Source organism: Petaurus breviceps, unplaced genomic scaffold, assembly GCF_028583685.1.
Source record: "Petaurus breviceps papuanus isolate PSGF00001 unplaced genomic scaffold, PetGlider_PUasm1.0 447, whole genome shotgun sequence".
Lineage (NCBI taxonomy): Eukaryota > Metazoa > Chordata > Mammalia > Diprotodontia > Petauridae > Petaurus > Petaurus breviceps.
Genome location: NW_027186339.1, coordinates 70,706 through 93,541, shown reverse-complemented (window position 1 = coordinate 93,541; position 22,836 = coordinate 70,706). Strand labels below are relative to the sequence as shown.

Sequence of the window (22,836 nt, the reverse complement as noted above, 5' to 3'; positions counted from 1 at the left end):
CTCCTCAGTCCTTGGCAGGTCAGGGGGCAGGTCTCAAAAGTCCAGGGCAATTCAAAGTGGCCACCAGCAATTCTCTTAGTCTCTCTCTCTCCACGAAGTGCTGCTTCCAAAAAGATCTTCCGCCTCTCTCTTGTCTCTCCAAATCTACATCACCAGCTCCTCCCAGTTCAGGACTTTCTTTTCACATCAAAAAGTCCATCCCACAGGTGGGATTAACAAGCTCTGGGTTTTAGTACAATCAATTTGAAAACCAAGCCAATACAGGGGAATCTTTAATTGCCATTACTATCACAACTGGGAATTCTGGAAACTGGCTATAATATTCCTAAGAGTTTTCTTTTGGGGATTTTTTCAGGAGGTGATTGGTGGATTCTTTCAACCTCTATTTTGCCTATAATGTGAATTCACTCCAACAGCTGGCTGTGGCTGCCCTGAGGCTAAGACCTTGGGTTTGTGCATGGCTGGCGTGGCTCCCAGAGTGCTGCACTGTTGGCTTCCTCCTGGCCTGCTGGGCTGTCCTCAGTGGACGATTAGCTTCTCTGTGTCATTTTGTGGGTTCTGAGTCTCCAAGGTTTGTTCAGAGTCATCTTTTTACACAAATTGGAGGAGGTGGAAGCCAGAGACCCTCAGAAGTCCTGTTTCTATTCCACCATGTTGACTCTGCCCCTGAATTCTTTCTTTTTGGCTGCTTGCAATGCTACTTCCTTGATCTGTGACCTCTAGAATTTGAAGATGGTTTTGTTGGGAGTTTTCATTTTAGGATCTCTTTCAGTCAGTGATGGGTGAATTATTTCAATTTCTATTTTCCCTCTAGTTCTAATACATCATGCTAGTTTTCTTTGAAAATTTCTTGAAACATATTGCTGAGGTAATCCCATTATTCTTATACTATCTCTCCTGGATCTATTTTCTAGACCAGTTGTTTTTGTAATGAGAAATTTCACATTTTCTTCTATTATTTTTGTTCTTTTCAATTTTTTTAATCATATTTTGATGTGTCATGTAGTCATTAGTTTCCACTTCTACAATTCTAATTTTTAAGGAATTATTTGTTTTAGTGAGCTTCTGAATTTCCTTTTCTATTTGGTAAACAATTTTATTTTTTAGGGAATTATCTTCTTAAATATATTCTTATATATATTTCCCAATGCTATTGACTCTCTTTTTATTCTCTTTTATTATTCTCATTTCCCAAGCTTTTTCTACTTTACTAATTTGCCTTTAAAAATCATTTTACAACTCTTGCTGGAATAATTTTTGGGACTAAGATCAAATTACATTTTTCTCTGAATCTTCACATATAGATATTTTGACACTATTGTCCTATTCTAAGTTTTTGCCTTGATCTTCCCTATCACCATAGCAACTTTCTGTAATCAAGGTCTTTGTGTGTGTGTGTTGGGGGTGGGGTTGGTTTCACACCCATGTGCACATGTATGTGTTTTTTCCACTCATTTTTCTTTCCTTTTTTGTTACTTGGTGTTTTTATGTGAGAGTTAGGGTCTGGTCTTGCACTGTCCCAAGCTTTTTCCTGGGGCTCTGGGTCTTACTGCTGTTTTTCACTGTGCTTCAGGGCTTAGATGTTTGCTTTCCTTTGAGGGAAGTCTTTCTTTCTTGTTTTCATGGGGGTATGGGATCCCCTGTTCTAGCTTCCTGTGTGCAGAATGTAGCTTCAAGCCTTCTCCAGGCCAAAAAAAAAAAAAAAAAAAAAACCTTGCTACGGGCTTGCTGGGGTGACAGTCTTTCTGGTGTCTTGACCTGGAGTAGTGATCTTGTTGGTGGTCTTCCCCAGGGGTGGGGCAGTGTTGCTAGGTTAGTATGTAAACCAGGTCTCTCTGCTGGGATGCCTCTGGAGTGGGGTTTTGCTATATGCCAGTCCCAGCGTAGGGTTTCATTCTAAACCACAATGGGGTCAAGACCTCCTTTTTGCCTTGTGGTACTTGTGGGGTTGCTGGGGTGGGGACTTGAGGTGCTGCATAGGCTGCTTACTTGCCTAAGGGGCTGCTGATTTGCATCAGGGCTTGGCCTTAGTGATGGATTTCCCCAGGCTTAGAGCCTTGCTTCAGGCCCCCTCCTATGAAGCTGGCTGCGGATGCTGCTCTTGGACCTCACTCCGCTCCAACCACAGGAGGCAGATCTTCCCTGCTGGACTGGTCAGCTTCCTCCTGGCCCCTAGATCAATTCTGAGCAGGCTTTTTAGTTGTGTGAAGGGAAAGTTGAATGCTTCAAAAGGTTACTTCCTAATTCTTCCATCTTGGCAACAGAAGTCTATGATGAAGGAATGCTTTTGTACTTTAAGAAATTTTAAAGGGGATGGTTTCAGAAAAAAAAACATAAAAAGACTTATATGAATTGATGTGATATGGAGTGAGAAGAACCAGGAGAATGATGATAAAGATAAATGAAAACTCTGATCAGTGCCATAATTCACCACAACTTAAGAGGAATTAGAAACAAAAAGATTATCCACCTCCAAGGAGAGAAAAGATCAGAGGATAGACTGAAGCATGGTTTTTCTATTTATTTTTCTTGCTTTTGTGAAACATCGTCAACATGAAAAAAATATTTTCATGACTCCATAGATAAATTGTGCATAATATTTTTGCCTTTTCAATATATAGGGAAGGGATGGAGGGAAAATTGTGAACTGAAAATAAAAATACTATTAAAAATGTAAAAGTTAAAATTTCTGGTAAGGAAAAAAGATTATATTTAGATGAAGGAATTCACAATCATGAGTGTAAAATTGTGAGCGTTACCAAGTCTAGGGTAACTACTGTCTCCGTTTATAGGTGAGCTGGAGATGAACAATTAATTGTGTAAACTGAGGAACTGATAAGTAATGGCATTAGAGGAAATATCAATAAGCCTTTTGGAATCAAAAAGAATAATATCAGGAATTTAGGTGCAGGAAAAAAAAAACCTGGGAGTCACGCATTGGATACAGTAATGAAGAAGGAAAACTGTTCAAGGTGGGGATGATGTCGTACAATAGCCAAGGAAATAGAGATTTGCCTGACTGATTTGGGATAATGTGAACATAGAAGAGAAAGGAGTTGCTGAATGACATATTTTGAAAGAAAATCATAGATAAACAATGTGGAGCTAAAAATATTTTGAAATCCTCACTCCAATAAATGAATTAAATAATAGGGATGGGAGTCATCACAGAAAGTATAACCAGTCCTGGAAAATGTGATGAAGGGATGAGTTTCATCTGTAGATAAGTAGGTCTCAGTGAGTACTAGAGCATGAGATGAATGAGAATTTGAAAAATTTAAGATGAAAAAAAATCTGCCATTCTTACAACTGGCATTTGAAAGAACACAGTGGAAGGAGGTATCCAATATTGTGTAGGACACTGGTGGGAGTGTAGAGATGGATGGGAATAAAGAAGGAGACATCTTACATTGATGAGGGGGCACTTTTGCATACTGGAAGCTCAGTATAACTGGGATTGTTCAAAGAAAAAGGAGGATGGTGTCTAAAAGATTTCATTAATAGTTTAGGAAGACCATCAGCGAATGCCAAGATGTCTCTAAAGGACATAGAATGTTATCATTCAATGCTGACTTCATGGTAAATTTTACTTTCCATGTGTTGGGAAGGGACAGTAAACAGATCTGTGGGAAGGTACAAATAGAAGAAGGTATGGTGTGAATTTATAAGATCAGAGACAGAATGGAAAAGGGGGAGAATTTCTCAGGAGCCCTGCAATAATTGTATACTTTTCATTAAAACCGATTATACCTTTGGCAAGAATTTGCCCCTGGAGTTTACTTTACTTTTTATGCTTTTCTGGGTGTTTTTCTCAGGCCTCAGTAGGATCATATAAAACTTGGGAAAAAAGATGCAGCTCAGTAACCCAGCACTGGATGCCAGGATAGAGAAGATTTCCACAGTAACCATGGCCTTGCCCTTGGTGCTCTGGTATGTGGGGAGGAAGGAGACCCAGACACTGCAGAACACCAGCATGCTGAATGTGATGAACTTGGCTTCATTGAAGGTGTCAGGCAGGCTCCTGGCCAAGAAAGCTACTATGAAACTGCACAGTGATAGGAATCCCATGTAGCCCAGGACAGAGTAGAAGGCAAAGTCAGAGCCCTCATTGCACTTAATGATGATGTGACTAGGTTCAGAATGTGGGTCCATGTCAGGAAAAGGAGGAGACGTTCCCAGCCAGATGCTGCAGAGAATCACCTGAATCCCAGAACAGATAATGACAATAGAGTTGGACACTCTGTATTGTACCCATATCCTGCTCCTGCTCCCTGGAATCGTAGCCCTAAAGGCCAGCACCACAGTGATGGTTTTGGCCAAAATGGAGGAGACAGCTACAGTAAACACAATCCCAAATGTTGTTTGTCTAAGGAGGCAGGTGGCTGAAGTAGGACGACCAATGAAAAGCAAGGAACAGAGGAAACAGAAGATGAGGGAGATGAGGAGAATAAAGCTGAGAGCCCGGTTGTTGGCTTTCACTATGGGGGTGTCTTGATACTTCAAAAATATGCAAAGAATTAGAGATGTCAATAGAGAAAAAGAAAGAGCCACACAGATCAGAGTTATCCCCAAAGGTTCTGAAACCTTCAGGAAAATCATAAGTTTGGGGAGGCATTGATTTCTTTCCTTATTGGGATACTCATCTTCTGGGCACTTCATACAATGTTTCATATCTGCAAGAGATAAACAAATTCTTAGGCTTTTAGTTTCAACATTTATTCCCATTGCATTGAAAGAAAATAACAAAATTGATTGTAGGTTTTTTTTTTTTTTTGCTTCACAAGACATAACTTTTATTGCTGACAGACGGTCATTGAAAAGTAACATAGTGCTAATCCTGGCTCATTCTATCTATAATAATTATTTTTTGGAAGGGCAATTGGGGTTAAATGACTTTTGCAAGGACACATGGCTAGTAAGTGTTAAGTGTCTGATGCCAAATTTAAACTCAGGTCCTACTGACTCCAAGGCCAGTGCTCAATTCATCGCACCTCCTAGACACCCCTATAAAAATGAATTTTTTATTTTAAATTTATTTTTCCATTATTCAGATCTTCAGACTGAATAAAAACTTTTCCTATGGGTCTAATGTTATAATAAATAATGACAGAAACTGGAGCCCTTTCCTTCATTCTCTCAAAGCTTTCTGAATCCTTATGTTGTAGCAAGAAGTCTAGTTTGAGATAGTTTGATATGTTTGCTGGATACTAAGCTATAAATCAACAATTAATTATCTTCTGTGTGCCAGGTACTTTAGTTGCAAAACTAAAGAATTGAGAAACACCTACATATGAGCGTCTTATATTATGCTAGGATATAAGTAATAATGAAACATCTCATCTTGATTTATGCTCTTTATGGTGATGTCTAGGTATAAATCCAATGGTGAGCAGCTCTCCTAAGAACTGCTGCTGTGAATAACTTTAAGTATCTCATCATACAGCATACTGGACTCTCTATTTATCTAGCAATAAAATAAAACAAAATATTCAAGAAAGTAAAGCACAACATTCACAACAACATAACATGATAACTTATTACAAATGGAGCCACTTAGTCATAAATAAAACATATCTTTCAGAAAACCATGATCTCCTCTATCAATATAAAGTACCCATCTAAAGTCTTTTTTCATATTGACTCAAGTATGACGGCCAATCATACCTAAGAAGTAATCAGAAAATACGAACACCATCCTTAAGGGGTAGTGGAAAGTACAAAGGCCATCAATCCATAGGTGACAGTAAGCTACAAAATCATCAGTCACTACTTAGTACCCAAGAAAAGTTTGATTTTGTCTTGACTCAAGACTGACTTTCAAACTACATGACTCCTCTTCCATGCCTATTAAGGGCAGGGAAGGTCTCCAAAATCACTGAGGCCTCATAAATGCAATACAATGTATACTGTTTCCAACAAAGACTTGACACAATCAAAGGAGTGGCTCAAAGGCACTTGAGTAGCTGAAATAAGGAGGTAAGTACTCTTTGCTTGCCATCACACCAAATTTATACCTTTTCATACTTCATGTGTAAGGGGGAGCCAAATGAGAAAATTGGTCCAATCATCGCCCTTTACTAAAATGAAATGATGATGTGTTATTCCCTGATTCCTCCATATTATGTGAATACAGCTCAGCTTTTCACTGGGTGTAAGCAATGAATGGCAATATCTATAGATACAACAGGAAATTGAATGAGTATAGTTGAGGGGATTAACCTCACTTCAGGAGCCTCTACAATTCCAGGGGGATAATTGGTGTCAGAACAACCAGCTCTTGGTAGTGGAAAGGGGAGAGATTTTTCCAGACAAGCCACTTAGATATCATGGATTGGTAGCACAGGAGTATAGTGATAAACCTTAGGTGTGGTCACAGATTAGTTCTTCCTCATTTGGCCTAGGAAATCTTTGAAGGATCAGGAGGACTTGGACATTTTCTGCACCTTGCTTGTATCACTTGAATAATGGCTAAACACTGGGTACGAATTTGAAGAAAAGAATAAACCAGATGCTGTGATGAAAAGAGATTCAAAACTCTACAAAGAGCAGAGAAGGAAAAACCTATGTCATGCCTGAGAAGAGACTTTTAAGCCTAGCAAAAATGATTTGTGGTAGCTATGAATTACCCTTATTTTTTCATTAATTCTAAAAGTGTGAGAATATTTCCCAATAAACTTTTAAAGTGGTTCTGGTCCCACTAGGGAGTTTTGAAGGAAGTATGTGATCCATAGGCCATGGGGTTAACATTTCTTACATAAATCCAAAACTTTTTCTTAGAAATAAATCTGAAGCAAATTTTTTTCCTATTTAACCATTTTCTCTTACTATTCTAGATAGGGGGCTGCACCTCATGTTAGGAATGCTTTTTATTTTTTTTTACATTTGTCTCTCAGATGATCTAGCCTCTTCCAAGACAGAAGTTAATTCCTATCTTCTGAGAAGTCTTTTGAAGCTTTGCCTGATATTACCTTTATCACTTCTGTATATGTTTTCTATATATTAATTATGTATAATTGTCTTCCTTTTATAAGATGACATCTTTGAATAGAAGGACTATTTTCCCTTTCTTAGTCTTTCCAGGGAGTAATTAATACAATGTTTGGAGCATTGATTGATTATTTGCAATCTCACATATTGGAAGATCAAGAGATTATCTTTCCTTTGCCTGCTCATTTTGCCACTCAGTTACTTGACTTTTGGGCTTTTTGCCACAGTAGTACTCTGCCACCAGACAGGGGAGCTTTCATCCCAAATACTGGGATTTTCTCGGCTGACAGAGGTATTAGATGGGTGCCCTCTCTGAGGTCTCCACACACTCTGGCAAGCTGGACACACACCCCAGAACCTCCACCCTAGAGTGCAATCCAGATGCAAGCAGGTTAAAACAAGTGCGATTACCCCTCATACTGGTGCTTGGTCCCCCTACACTCTGCAGGCCAGGAGCTGAAGCCGCTATGAGGTGCTGGCTGGGTGTGCTGGCTTCTAAGCGGATTTTCACCCCGGGGGCTAAAAGCCACACACTCCCACTTACTGGTCCCAAAGTCCAGACTGCACTGACCTTTTGCTTTGTCCTTCACATCTGTCTTGATAAATCTGGAAATGGCTATAGCTGCTGCTGATCTGGAGTCCCTCTGGCCTGAGGCTGGTCAGGCCTGCCCTGGGGCTAAAGGCTTGGTGTGGGCCTGGGCTTGGCTCCCAGACCTATGTACTGGATTCCTGCTGGCTGTAAGGGTTATGGCATTTAAATATCTTCCATGGCCCATTGGACTTGATTACGTAGCAGGAAGGGGCAGAGCAAGAGGAAGCAGAAGCCAACCTAGAGTTCCTGTGGTGGCTAGAAGTAGCAGCAACGGCAGCAGCAGCAGCAGAGGCAGTGGCAGTGGAAGCGCGAACCCTTTTTGGGTCAGCCAGAATTTCTGCCAAGGACTCCTGCTGAGGACTGCCAGGGGCCGGAGCTGTTTGGAGCATGCTTCCTGGACGCTGGGTGGTTGCTGTGAGTGGGGAGAGGAGGACCTTTGCCTGAGGTAGCCTGTTCTGTTTTAAAGGCTTGAGAATGTGGGTGCTTTCTACTTTATCTAACTGTGCCAATTTCATAACTACTCTGATGACTTTCACTTTCCGGTTTTGGGACTCAGTCTTTTGGTATTTTAATAAATTTTCTAGCTTATTCCCCCATATAGAAAGCCTGATATATTTTGTGATGGATAATTACATCAGCATATCTGTAATTTCCATAGGCATTGTGAATATGGCATTGCTGATACACCGGCCTGCCGGGCTGTCCTCAGTGGGAGGTTAGCTTCTCTGTGTCATTTTGTGGGTTCTGCAGCTCCAAAGCTTGTTTAGAGTCCCCTTTTTACATGGACTGGGAGGGTGGAAGCCGGAGTTGAGGGAAGGTCATGCTTCTACTCCGCCATCTTGGCTCCGTCCCCCAAGAGACTATCTTTCATAAAATCTTCAATCTCCTTTCGTTCACTTCCATATCATGAAGAGCATCTTATTCAAGGCCCAACAGCACATCTATAATTGAGGGATCGACAACTGCTGTCTCTGAACCCCAAAACTGATTGCATCCTTCCTTCTGGGATCAAGGTAGAAATTATGTATTCTTGAAGTTGAGTTAAAATGTAGAAAAGAAGCTACAGCAGGCAGCTAGGTGGTACAATGGATAGAGCACTGGCCCTGGAGTCAGGAGGAAGTGAGTTCAAATTGGGCTTTAAACATTTATTATCTGTGTTACTCCAGGCTAGCCACTTAACCTCAGTTGCCTAAAGAAAAGAAAACTGCAGGTGCTTTTACCAGTCCATGGGCTGCCTCCTCTGTGGATATATCTGAGTCAAGAAAATAAAATGCAACAGATGGGAAGAATAATGGAAAAATGTGAACCCATATGAAGAAAGCTAAAAATTCAGTCAGTGCATTGAATCCCACAAAACACATTAGATCTCAAGGCCAACCATTGAATTTATGCCTGAAAAATTATTGAAAGTTTTCTTACTCCAACCTCCTCAAGTACTTAAGAAAAATTTCCCCATTTGCCTACTCATCTTCCCTAGGTGGATTATTCCTAATCCACTGTGAATGACCCTGCCCACTCAAGAATTCTCTGATTTTGTAATCCCCTAAACACCTTAGAAGGTTTAGTATTATGAAGTCATTAATTTTACATAGGCAAAAGATGATTCTAATGTGTTATGTTATACTTTTTTTTTACATTGTTTTAAGGTTTAAATCCTTTGCTAGACGAGTGTGACTCATACACCATAAATATCATGGGGTGATAAAATAGTGTCAAGTAAAATGGTACTTTGCTCCTTGCAAGTTTCAGTTATTTTAATGGCAAAGTAGGACTTATCTCCTTGTTCCAACTGTTCAACTGTCTCTGAGACTCACCTGTGATTATATCAAGTCTTTTTTGGAAAGAAGATACATTGTTTTGCTCTTAATAAGCCTAAGGAAGTTTGGAGACCTTCCTTGCCCTTAATAGGCCTAATGTCATCACATGGACCCTTCCGTGGAAGGAATGTGCCAAAAGATCAGAGCAGGAAGGTCCTAAGAAGAAGGACCAGAACAGATAAAGGTTCAAAAGCAGGAGCTGGCAGCTGTGATCAAGCAGATATGAGGGAGAACACTTGTGATGTCAGCACTCTCTCCATCTGTTCTGTGTTGATGTTACTTTACCTGACAGAAGTATTCTGTCTGTTGACTTGTGTTGGTTTCACAGACAGAAAGTGAATGGAGATGACAATACCAGAAGTATGTGTGAATGTTATTGTAACTCTGCTAAGCTTTTTGTGTGCAAACATTGTTGTGACTCTCTTATGCTTTGTCTCCCCAGAAACAAAAAAATGTGAAGGGCTTGGAGAGGAGTAGTCACTGTGAGTTTTGATATGGAAGAGGAGTGGAGAGTTGCCTACTTATGAATCCAGGTAACAGTGTGGTGAATTCAGGCAAGAGCTGGGAACATGGAAGAGGAATCATAGAGCTAGGAAGTCAGTCTCAAGTCAAGATGAAAGAAGACTTTAGATGGGTACTTTGTATCAATTGAGGAAATTGTGACTTACTGAATGATATCTTTTCTTTAAGACTATGTGGCCAACTTAGTAATAAGTTTTATGTTACATTGTCGTAAATGTTTTGCTTTAATTTATTGCTGAATAAAACAAGAGTTCACTATATTATGTGATCACAACATTAAAGTTATTCATAGCAGCAGTCCTGAGGAGAGCCGCTCATGCTTGGCTTTACAGTTGTATAATCAATGACAAAGTAACCCAGCCCACACAGACTGAAAAGAAGGGCAAGGTCTCCTGTGACAGAGGTCAAAGAGGGAAAATAGAGGCTGTTACACATATTTCTTGATACATTTACATTGCTATATGATCTATCAAAGTGTAAGGGTTATGGGATTTACAGATCTTCCATGCACCATTGGACTTGCTGACATAGCAGGAAGGGGAGGAGCAAGAGGAAGCAGAAGTCAAGCTAGAGTTCCTGCTGTGGCTAGCAGTGGTGGCGACAGCAGCAGCAGCAGCAGAGGCAGCGGCGGCAGCAGTGCGAAGACCTTTTTGAGTCAGCCAGAATTTCTGCTAAAGACTCCTACTGAGGACTGCCAGGGGCCGGAGCTGCTAGGAGCATGCTTCCTGGATGCTGGATGGTTGCTGTGAGTGGGGAGAGGAGGACCTTTGCCTGAGGTAGCCTGTTCTGTTTTAAAGGCTTGAGAATGTGGGTGCTTTCTACTTTATCTACCTGTGCCAATTTCATAACTACTCTGATGGCTTTCACTTTCTGGTTTTGGGACTCGTTCTTTTGGTATTTTAATAAATTTTCTAGCTTATTCCCCCATATGGCAAGCATGATATATTTTGTGATGGATAATTATATCAGCATATCTGTAATTTCCATAGGCATTTTGAATATGGCATTGCTGATACATTTGGCGACCAGGATGGGATCACAAAATGTCAGGCCTCTATTTGTAAGCAGTGGGGCTTTAGAGGGAGAAATGACTATTCCAGGATGGGAGGATTTGCCTTATTCCTCTCCAGTCAGAGAATGGGCTAAAAGCACAGGGCCCTGTGAAAATTGGGAACCAACACTAAAAGAGGGAGAACCTGGAGATTTCGAAAGATGTTTGAAAGGAATACCCATAGAACCAGGCAAAGAACTGGCAGGAGTGTTCAGGAGAGGCTGGGTGCTGCTAACAAGTTATCGCCTTATGTGTAAAAGTAGGGATAAGCTGATGGAGGAAAGAGTTTGGATGGCTAGGGAGTCAGCTGGTTTGCCTGAGGATTCTTCTGTGTCACACCACTCAGAAGAGCAAACTGGAGGGGCTCATGTGGTCCAGGAGCAAGGTACTATTCATGTAGCTAAAAGGAAGCAAAATACTGGCAGAAGGAATGTGCATGCAGCTTTTGTACAGGCTGGGCAGAGTTGCCCTGACAGCTTCCAGGAGAATGTGTGTGAGGAGAATGCAGCAAGGTTAGATGAGGAGTCTTCTAATGTAGAAGCTCTCACCATATGAAGATGAAGACAGGAGAACAGCCGGGGCAAAAGAGAGTCCAGGGAGATAATTGAGGATTTCACTCAACAGGAGATCACTGATATATTGAGTAGATTTACCCAAAGAATGGGGGAGTCTTTAGTGTCTTGGATAGTAAGAATCACTGATGAAAGCACCAGAGGAATGTCACTGGACAATGAGGACTGTTTAAAATTCATAAGTATCAGTCAGAATCCTTTTGTACACCAGGCTTTTAGGGATCACCATATGCAAGGAGGAAACAACAAAACTAATCTGCTAGCTTAGCTGCAGTAGGATGCAAAAAGCAATATCCTAGTGAATCTATGTGGCCTAGGGGAGACAGACCCTGGTATTCACTTAGAGTCTGTATGAGAAAGCTAAAGGAGGAGGTAATGAAAACTGCTATCCTGATTGGAGATGCAAATGCATATTATGATACCCCCCCTAGGAGTTCCTCATAGAAATATCATAGTGAAGACAGCTCCTCCTGCATATAAGCACCTAATTCTGACTCTATTAATTGGAGAAATAGGGCACCCTCTTTCAGAGGTGCTGGATAAGATTTCACAATTAAGCGATTTAGGGGAATGGGAAAAAGACAAATTGCCTCGAGAGAGAAGAGTAAACAGCCAGAGGATTCAGAGACAAAATAGACCAACAAGAACGGAACTGTTTACTGCTCTATTAAGAGCTGGGGTGGACTTTAGAAGAATAGATGGTATTCCAACTGAAGAGCTGCATAAGCTGTACCAAGAAAAGGTACTTAGCATTAGAATGAACAGGGAAGCAGGAACCACCCCTGCAGGTATTTCTGAATCTGAATCTTTGTATCCAAGTTTGCCCCACCTTCAGGAGGAATAGGAGATAGGCCAAGCCCCAGCCCAGATAAAAGAAATATGCAGAAGAGATTGCAGACCCCATATTGGTTTAACAATAGATTGGAGGAATGGATCAACTACTGTGACTAGGGCACTGCTTGATACTGGGGCTGAGGCCACACTTATCTATGGAAACCCTGATAAGTTTAAACATGGAACTCCTATTACCATCACAGGTCTAGGAGGCGCTGAAATATCAGCCAGGCAAGTTAAAATAACAATGAAAATTGGGCAGTTACCTAAGAAAGAATATACTGTGGTTGTTGTACCCATTCCTGAATACATCATTGGAATAGATGTATTGAGAGGCATGACTCTGAATTTACCTGAAGGGAGATACCACTTTGCTGTGAGGAAGATAGGAATTAATGCAGTTTTAGTGGGAAATCTAAAAATGGACCCAATCAATTCACCTGAACCTTCTGAAGTAATTACTTCAAAACAGTATCGTGTGCCAGGTGGGCAAGATGAAATTACCACTACTATAAGGGAATAGGTTGAAGCAGGAGTGTTAGTCCCTACAACCACAAGATGGAATAATCCTGTCTGGCCAGTAAGAAAATCAGATGGAACATGGAGAATGACTGTGGATTATAGACAGTTGAATAAGGTGACTCCTTCTTTGTATGCTGCTGTTCCAGATTCCATCACCTTAATAGAAAGGATCCAGAAATTTGATGAGTCTTGGTATGCAGTTATTGACTTGGCAAATGCCTTCCTTACCATCCCAATAGACCCTAAACAATGGGACCAATTAGCTTTCACTTGGCAGGGTAGACAATATACTTTCACCCACTTGCCCCTAGGGTACATACATAGCCCCACTATTTGTCATAGAATTGTGGCTGAACAGTTGGATGAATTAAAGCTACCTGGTGTACAGCTTACCCACTACATTGATGATATCATGATACAGAGAAAAGATGCGAAAGTAGTGGAAAGGAGTTTGACCCTTCTAATTGAGCATATGAAAAGTAAAGGGTGGGAAATTAACCCTGCAAAGGTTCAAGGACCAGCTCAAAATGTGAAATTTTTGGGTATACAATGGAACAAGGGGCTACGGGAGATTCTTCCTCAACCCCGACAAAAGATTCATGATTTTCCTACCCCTACCAATAAGAAGGAGGCCCAAACGTTCATAGGATTGTTTGGATACTGGAGGCACCACATTCCCCATTTGGGACAGATTTTAAAACCTTTATATAGAGTCACACGGAAGAAATATGAATTCGATTGGGGACTTGAGGAGAGTAAAGCTTTTGGAGAAGCCAAGGCTGCCATATAATTGGCCCTAGATTTGTGGCCCATGCAAAATGGTCCAGTGGAATTGCAAGTGACTGTACAAGATCATTATGCAAACTGGAGCTTATGGCAAAAACAACAAAGCCAAAATATACCTTTGGGATTTTGGTGTAGGAAACTCCCTTCATCTGGAGTCCAGTATACACCTTTTGAAAAGCAGTTGTTAGCTGCATATTGGGCTTTGGTGGAGACTGAACAACTGACTCTGGGCCATGAAGTGATATTAAGACCTGGAATCCCAATTATGACCTGGGTAATGAGTACCCCAGCTTCTCACAGAATTGGACATGCCCAAGAAGCTAGTATAATCAAATGGAAGTGGTATATTCAAAATAGAGCGAAAACAGGCAAAAGCGGAGTCTCTGCTCTGCATGAATCTATAGCAAACATAGAAATTGAGAGGAATGACACACCCCCTGAGCCAAAGCAACAGTTGGTACAGTCCACTGTAAAATGGAATGAGGGATATGATGTATTAACTGAGGAACAAAAGAGACATGCATGGTTTACTGATGGGACAGCAAAATATTTGGGGCAAAAAAGACATTGGAAAGCAGTGGCCTATAACCCATGTACTAGAAGGACTTTGGAAAGTACTGGGATAGGTGCAAGTAGCCAATATGCTGAACTTATGGCAGTATATCAAGCCATCAAAATAGAACAAGGAGGACAGTGTCATATATTCACTGATTCATGGGCGGTAGCTAATGGGTTAGCTACATGGATGCCCATGTGGAAAAATGGAAATTGGGAAATTCATGGAAAACAAGTATGGGGCAAAGAATTATGGGAAGATATCTGGAACATGTCTTTGGTCACTGACTTGTCAGTTTTTCATGTAGATGCTCACGTGGCCTCCACCACACCAGAACGTGAGTACAATGCTCATGCTGATCGACTGGCAAAGATTGCTACTGAACATATTGTCCCTACTTTGACAACAACTGATGATCCGGTATTAGCAAAATGGGTCCACCAAACAGCAGGCCATTTGGGGGTCCAGGCCACACACCAGTGGGCACAAGATCAAGGTATTAGTATCTCTCATTCACTGTTAAAACAGACAGCAGAAGAATGTCATATATGTCAATTGGAAAAGGAGCGAACTGTTCCTCGGGTAGTAACTGGAGAGATAGCAAGAGGAAAAGTCCCAGCCCAAATCTGGCAAATAGATTATATTGGTCCACTACCACTGGATAAAGGATGCAGATTTATATGTACTTGTGTTGATACCTATTCAGGTGTACTAGTAGCTTGTCCTTATAAGAATGCAACCCAGAGAAACACTTGTAAAACTCTAGATCTCATAAGTCTATATTTTGGAACCCCAATGCCGTTTCAAAGTGACAACGGGTCACATTTCAAAGGCAATGAAATGAAGAAGTATTGTATACTAAACAATATAGAATGGATATATCATATTCCATATTATCCAGAAGCATCTGGGTTAATTGAAAGAATGAATGGATTACTGAAAGGACAGTTGAGGAAGTTAAGTTCCAATAATTCATATCAACATTGGAAGGATAATTTGTTCATGGCTTTATGTAATTTGAATAATAGACCACTGGGAGGAAGTACACCTCTAGCCAGAATGATGACCCCCAATCTGCAAATTAGAAAACAACAAACACATAAGATCCCAAATATTGAGTATTGGACATTGAGGCCAGATGTCCCAGCACCGTACCCAGGACCACCTGGTTCAGTGGGGTGTGATTTACATTGTTTAGAGGACTTTTGGTTGGACAGAAAAGAAATAAGAAAAATCTCCACTGGGATATGCATAAGAATCCCTAAAAATCACTTTGGACAGATTTTACCCAAATCAGGATTAGCAGCTCAAGGAATACATGTATTGGCTGGAGTAATAGATTCTAATTATCAAGGAGAAATTGTTGCAACATTCCAGAATTTAGGTGAAAGGCCCATACAGATTCACAAAAATAATAGGATAGTTCAAGTGATTATCGTTCCTTGTAAAACAATACCACTTGTAAAAACTGACCCTCCTTCCAAAATAACTGTCAGAGGAACTGAAGGATTTGGTTCTACTGATAGAATAAAATCAGGAGCTAAAGTATGGGTAAAACGGAAGCCAGATGATGTTCCAAAGGCTGCAGAGCTTATAGCACATGGGAGGGATAACACTGTAGCTATTGTTTATTCTGGAGAAGATGATTACGAAATTGTACCCTTAACTCATTTATTCTACCGTGAGTGAGGATACAATAATCTGGTTATTGTCTCTTTGCTTCTTCTTGATTTTTTGTCTGTTCACCTTGTTTGCTAGATTTGTTTCTGCAGGCTTGGTACCCTCCACCTGTAGATCCCTGATAGCTTAAGCTGGATGTCACCCCCTGTCTGCAACTGTGATGTGTCACCCTTGGACCTGGCATAAAGCATATTAAGAACTGACCTCTCAAATGGGACCCCTTAGGACAGGGACAGCTCTACATCTGATTTCAGCAGCAAGTAGCCATGGAAGAAGAGACCTTCACCCCTTACCACCAGATTTTGGGGCCCCATTTGTTTGGGGTGGGGGGATGATGGGGAGCTTGTGCTCAAGCCCCACCCTAAAATATGGTTTTCTGTGTTTATTGTGTGCTATTCTTGTTATATTGTTGTGAAATTTTGTTGACACCATTTATTCCTACTGTATTTTTGCCATGTAAGGGACATGAAAGATCTTGGGGCCGAATGTAAGGGTTATGGGATTTAAAGATCTTCCATGCCCCATTGGACTTGCTGATGTAGCAGGAAGGGGCGGAGCAAGAGGAAGCGGAAGCCAAGCTAGAGTTCCTGTGGTGGCTAGCAGTGGCTGCGACAGTGGCGGCAGCAGCAGAGGCAGCGGGGGAGGGGGGGGCGGCAGCGCAAAGCCCTTTTTGAGTCAGCCAGAATTTCTGCTAAGGACTCCTGCTGAGGACTGCCAGGAGCCAGAGCTGCTGGGAGCACACTTCCTGGATGTTGGGTGGTTGCTGTGAGTGGGGAGAGGAGGACCTTTGCCTGAGGTAGCCTGATCTGTTTTAAAGGCTTGAGAATGTGGGTGCTTTCTACTTTATCTACCTGTGCCAATGTCATAACTACTCTGATGGCTTTCACTTTCTGGTTTTGGGACTCAGTCTTTTTTTTTAATATATTTTCTAACTTATTCCCCCATATGGCAAGCATGATGTGTTTTGTGATGGATAATTATACCAGCATATCTGTAATTTCCATAGGCATTTTGAATATGGCATTGCTGATACACAAAGTATAACTAAAATTTGGCAAATGGTAAGGAAGACAGCACCGTCGGCATATACCACGGGTCCCCATTTTTACTGGGAACAACTCTCCCTAATTTACACAAGTATAAAGATTCTAATGATTGTTAATCCCAAGATACACATACACTCAACTTCACCTTATCACAAATAGTTTGCAGAGTACATACTTTTCTGCACTCTAGCTAACCCTATCCCATTGCCACCAAAACACTAAAAAGACTATGAAAATGGGCTCTACGAAGGGCAAGAGAGATCCTTTTTTTTTAATTTTGTGGGTTTCATGAACAATAAATAAACTTGAATACCACTATTTAAACACACGTCGTTATTTCGGATCATTTGTCCTTGGCCAGAACTTTTTGCTCACTCACCTTGATCTGGATATCCTGTTGCTCAGACAGTGATGAGGTTGGTTGGAACCCTAGAGCAAAATAGCAGTTTATTCTGTCCAGTGGGTTTAGGAGGAAAACGACCTGTAAACACTTACTTATCTGATGAGAGATCTCCCCATCTGGGCACAGAGAACAGTTGAAACAGCAGATGGGCTGTCCCTCCAGAGGGGTTTGCCTAAATCCAGGACCACAGTTCTCACTGCATGTGGCACAGGGAACCTAGTGACAAGGGAGTAAAATGCATGACATCTCTGTAAATAAACTGGAAAGAGAATGGTGTATCACTATCAGAAGGTGAATGATCTTGATTCAGGGCAAAGAGATCTGATTCTGTAAGTGAAAAATGAGAACTGTTCATACATCAGTGGAACACTAGCTAGAAGGAGCATTGGGTGAAAAACAGAAACCTAGATGCCAGTCCCATTTCTGTCATTCGCTATAGAAATCTGCCTAACCATTTTAAACTTCATAGTTCTTAGTCATTGCTAAGCAGAGGAATTTGAGCACGATGCTATCTTATTGTCCTTGTTTATACAGCATTTGGTAATTCTCAATATAAGCTTTTTCTTTTTAATAGTTATCCAAATTACTGAAGAAAATCGAAGAGACTCATCTAAAAGAGAATTAAACTGTCTGCATGACATAGATCCCACAAAGATGAGACTGATTTGACTGTTTTTTTATTGAAAGGGTAAATTACACATCCTGTAGAAAAACACTTTGTTAGGTTCAAAAATCTGATGAATTTTAGGTGTTAGGTATCAAACTCCTTGCTTGGCTCCATAGTTGAATAGTTCTTGGATGATTAAATATAACTTTGCATTTACTAAATTAAGATAAATATTGGGAATCATCATTCACAAAGGGCTAGATATCTGAAAAAAATACTGGCCTTAGGCTCAGAGATCTTTGGGCCAATCACTACCTTTGTATGTCTCAGTTTCTTACTTATTATGAAATGACATGGATGAGTAAAATGAACATTAATGTCCATTCCAGCTCTATCTCCAAAGTGCTAAAGGTCCCAATTTAAAAATCATCTAATGGATTGCCTGCTTGAATATTTCTTTCATACTGAAGTTTCCTACAAAGGGAAAAGAAATCCATGTGTGGGAGGATTATCTGTCCAAAAAGAGGGAATATGCAATGAGCTAACCAGGGTAAAATGTGCTCCTATAATTAGACAATAAGGCCCATATTAAAATTGTTTCTGACCTCAGTATATGTCCAGCCCCACACTATGGCCTCCTCATCAATGGTAAAATCTTCACCATGCTGAGCCTGAGGGTTAAATTGTCCAACTTTCACCAGAACTTCATCATCCATATTGAAGGTCAAATAGTTGAGGATTTTATACTGAGCCTCTGGGTTTCCATTCTCATCCATAAACACCTGATCTCCTGCACTGTTTTTGAACTGGATTTTCTTTAGAAATGAGTGGAGCTATAAGAGAAAAGACATCTCAATCACTGCCTGTTTCCTGAGTTCAGTAATCTCCCAAAATGAAGACCTGTGAGTTGTTCACGAAGTGAGGCCATTGTCAACAAGATTTAATTAAGTACCTATTATATGTTGTTCATTATGTGTAGATATTGAGAAACAAAGTCGTATAAAATCAGTGTCTTTTCTTCAGTACCTTATTTTCTAATTGGAGGGGGAATGTGCATATAAATAAAAGCAGCTGCAGTCTCTATGAGCTTTCTCCAGACTTCCATACTTACATTTGTGTCAAGTTCCTGAAGATGGTTCAGTCCTCTGCTCAAGATTTCAGGCAGGTGTCTTAGGACTAATGGTTTCTCTGTTCTAATGATAATGTGGATTTAAAGATCTTCCCTGGCCCTTGTAATGGCAAGCAAACAAGTACTTAGTGTCTTGTTTCAGTTGAGGCTTGCCCTTGATTGTATCAAGTCTTTGTTAAGAAACAGAATTGTGAAACCCACAGTGGAAGGAACTTGCTGATGCAACACGATGGGGCTGAAGAGGGAGGAGCTAATGACCAGAATAAAAGCTGAGAACAAGCTGAAAGTGAGCCAGAACCGCTTGGAGCAAGCTGTGTGGAGGCAGAGCAGTTAGAATGAGTAAGAGAGAGACATTTTTGCGTAAGGGGGGCTACTTTGTTTTAAAAGCCTAACAGAGGGAAGGTTTGGTTAGGCTTGGTGAAAATAACTTGGGAATCTTAGTGTTTCATGCATTGCTGGTGTTTACCCCCTTTGTGGTTACTATGATGAATTTGATTTTCTGGTTTTGGGATTAAGCTTTTTGGCTTTTGAATGAATGCTTTGGTTCTGTCCTCCATTTGCAGAGTCTGTTACATTTTGTGATTCACAACTACACCAGCATATTCATAGGTACTGTGGGCACTTTGAATATTGCAGTATTGTTAAATCTCTCCCCTGCTGTCAATTTAAGCCCCCTATTTCATTGTGGCCTCCCCAAAGGTAGCCACCATTGATTAATGTCTCATTTCACTTAACTTTTTAACATCAGTTTACTTTTGTAAAGGGAATTCACCTAACATTTCATTCTGCCTTCCTTGGCCTTTGGTCTGATGCAGTGTAATGTAGGGGAGAAAGTGCCAAATATCAAATCAGGAAACCCTGAGTTGTTGTCCCCTGTCTCAGACACTAACTGTCTCTGTCACCCTGGCCACAATTTTCAAACTTTCTCAGACTCAGTCAACTCCCATAGATCATCAGAGAAATGACGGGAACTAATTCTCATGTTTGTTGTGTGGATGAAATTAACTGATGCCTTTTATGTGCTTTTTAGTCCTTGATGTCCTTCTGGTCATTATAAATTTTTGAGTCATAAAATGTAGTACGGGAATAAACAAGTTAGAGATGGTCCAGGTAAGGATGACCCTGCTTATGAAATGTATTTAAACCTTGAAATAAGAGAGTGATTGTGATACAACTGCCATTGTTTATTCTAGGTAAAGAAGTGTAGCAGCAAGTACCCTGGTGTCCCCAGGGTGGCTGCCCATACAGGTTCTTGGATCTGCTTTGTTAAAGGAAAGCAACTCAAAATGGGTTAACAAGCTTACTTTAATCAGTCAGACATATATCGTTTACCTTGTTCAGCGAAAAAAGGTCAGCACCCCAAACTTCAAAATATACAGACAGAATTATCAAGACATTAACAGATCAAGTAGACAGATTTCCAAACTGTCCAACCATTACATCCATACCCAGTCAACATCTGGGTTTCCACATCTGGGTTTTTCAAAGCCGGGGGACTCTCAACAACGGCTTCCCAGAATTCAGATCAAATCACAGAACACTTCTCAAAGTGAGTCCCAAAACAAAGCTACACATCAGGGCTTATGTAGCCTTCTCCTGGCTCAGAGAATGTAACAACCTTATTGACTCACTGGCCAATGAAGAAGTATCTACTGAAAAACAAGCCTCCCTCCCCAGGCTTCAGGTGCATTTTAGCCTAGGGGCAGGGAAGATCTTCCAAATTTGCATTCCTATTACAAGAAGGCTTAGAGTAGCCATGATGACTGTTTTTTCAAGTATTTTAGGCATTTTCTTGAGGAAGAATTAGATTTCTTTCTGACTCTGTAAAGCCATATACGAGCAGCTTTCCAGAGCACTGATTCTGTGAAGAGCTATAAGGTTCTGATTACATAGCATAGAGAATTTTCTATTTATTCAGCAGTAAATTAAAGCAAAACATTCACAGAAACCAAAGTACAGCATTCATAATGTTGTAACATAACAATTTATCACTAAAGTAGCCACATGGTTTTCACGAAAGTGGCCACATAGTTTTAAACAAAAGGTATCATTCAGTAAGTCCTTAACTCAATGATCCTTAAGGAGCAATCCTTCTTAAGGGACACAAAGTACCCAGTTCAGTATTCTCTACCCCTAGGTCACATTGTCTTCTATCTCTGGAGTACAAAGTTCTCCCACCCCTAGGCCACAGTAAATCATGATCTTCTCAGCCAGCATTAAGTACCCAAGAAGAGATCTTTTCATCTTGACTTGAGGCTGGCTCCCAGATCCCATGGTTCCTCTTCCATGGTCCCAGTTTCTGACTGAATCTATGCAACTGTCACCTAGATTCAAAGATAGGCATCTCTCAGCTCCTCATGCAGCTCCTGGTCCAGCTCCTCATCCAGGTACTCATCCTATTCCATATTGAAGCTCACAATGTCCAATCCACCTTAATTCTTCCCAGTTTCTGTTTCTGGGAAGACTAAGTTTATCAGAGCCACAACAACATTCTTGAACATTGCCAGCACAATCATCAATTCACTATCTGCCTGTGAAATCAACACAGACTCACGTACCAAGTGAGAGAATTCAACACAAATTGTCATACATTCCTAGGACCTCTGAAACCCTCCTCCAGCACTTCGGTAAACAGACAAAAGAAAATCCAATTTGATGGTTTCCAATAATGTCTCAGGGCTTCTGTCCAAAGTATCACAAACAAAAATCAACCTAACCAGAACAGACTAAGAGAGTGCCTGGTCAACATGAAGTTCCACTTCTCAATTCTTCCACCTCAAGTGCTCTCTTCTCAGTTCTGGTCTCTCCCAGCTTGGCGTTCTCTTTATATATATGGTCATTATCTACTCCCCTTCCTGTTGCATTGGGAGCAGGGGCTCACAAGTTCTGGGGTTTGCAAGTTCTCTTTCTTAACAAAAACCTGATATAATCATGGGCAAGGTTTAAAAGAAACTTTCACTGAAACAACATATTAAATAATTAAGTAACTGGAACAAGGTCTTAAGTACTTCTTTGATTTCCATTACAGACTCCAGGGGATATAGTTCAGGACAATGAATGGAAGGTAAAGAGAGACTAGATCCAATGTAAGGAACAGACGCCTTTCAACTGGAAGTCTTCATAAAGCAATGGACAGCCTTGAGAGCAGGTGATCCCTGCCAAAGATACCTTAGAGGGCTTCCAGTAATGCTAAAAGGAAATTTTGTTGATGTCCTGGGAGAAGAGATTCCTATCCTCATACTTACTGACTTCAATAGTGCATGATGGCCTTTCCTTCTTCACCTCCCTATAGCATTTGACTCTGTTAGGCAACTTCTTCTCTTTGATACTCTCTTCTCTCTAGGTCTTTATGACATTAATTACTCCTGGTTTTCCTCCTAGCTATCTTACCATGAATGAACATGGACATAGAGAGGAAATTTCTAGGCAAGAGTACATAGACGTTGAAAAAGAAAAGGCATAGATTAGTGGTGGTGAAGACACCCTACCATGGGGCAGTGCGACACCTTCAAAAACTGGCATTATTGTATGGGTGAGGTACAGGGAAATGGAAAAATACATGAGGGAAAGTCCTATGAGGCAGTGCCAGAAAGTACCTAGAGGGCAGTGCCTAGAAACACTGCTCTCTGTTTGACAGCATGAAGAATCTAGAATAAAAGATTTATTGGCATCATAAATCAGAGTAGGAGGTTCTAGAGTAGATAGAGAAGGAAGTTGAATAGTAAACATTTT

General features: G+C 40.8%; 1 protein-coding gene across 1 annotated transcript; it reads right to left on the bottom strand.

Moving 5' to 3' along the window:
* Positions 1–3,744: 3,744 nt before the first annotated feature.
* Positions 3,745–22,626, bottom strand: LOC138171567 (vomeronasal type-2 receptor 26-like). Its single transcript, XM_069101097.1, has 5 exons — positions 22,593–22,626; positions 19,306–19,415; positions 18,581–18,808; positions 17,461–17,584; positions 3,745–4,673 (listed from the first exon to the last, which is right to left on the bottom strand). Exons 1-5 carry the CDS (start codon positions 22,624–22,626, stop codon positions 3,745–3,747), a joined length of 1,425 nt encoding a protein of 474 aa, XP_068957198.1.
* Positions 22,627–22,836: the final 210 nt, after the last annotated feature.

What these genes read in the sequence shown, in the direction of transcription:
- LOC138171567 (XM_069101097.1), bottom strand. Translation starts at nt 22,626, where the DNA reads ATGCCAGTTTTTGAAGGTGTCGCACTGCCCCATG. An exon ending in GGGGCTGGACATATACTGAG is followed by an intron (nt 17,585 to 18,580) that starts GTCAGAAACAAT and finishes CCTTGTCACTAG; the next exon opens with GTTCCCTGTGCCACATGCAG. An exon ending in GGAGATCTCTCATCAGATAA is followed by an intron (nt 4,674 to 17,460) that starts GTAAGTGTTTAC and finishes TATCTCTTGCAG; the next exon opens with ATATGAAACATTGTATGAAG.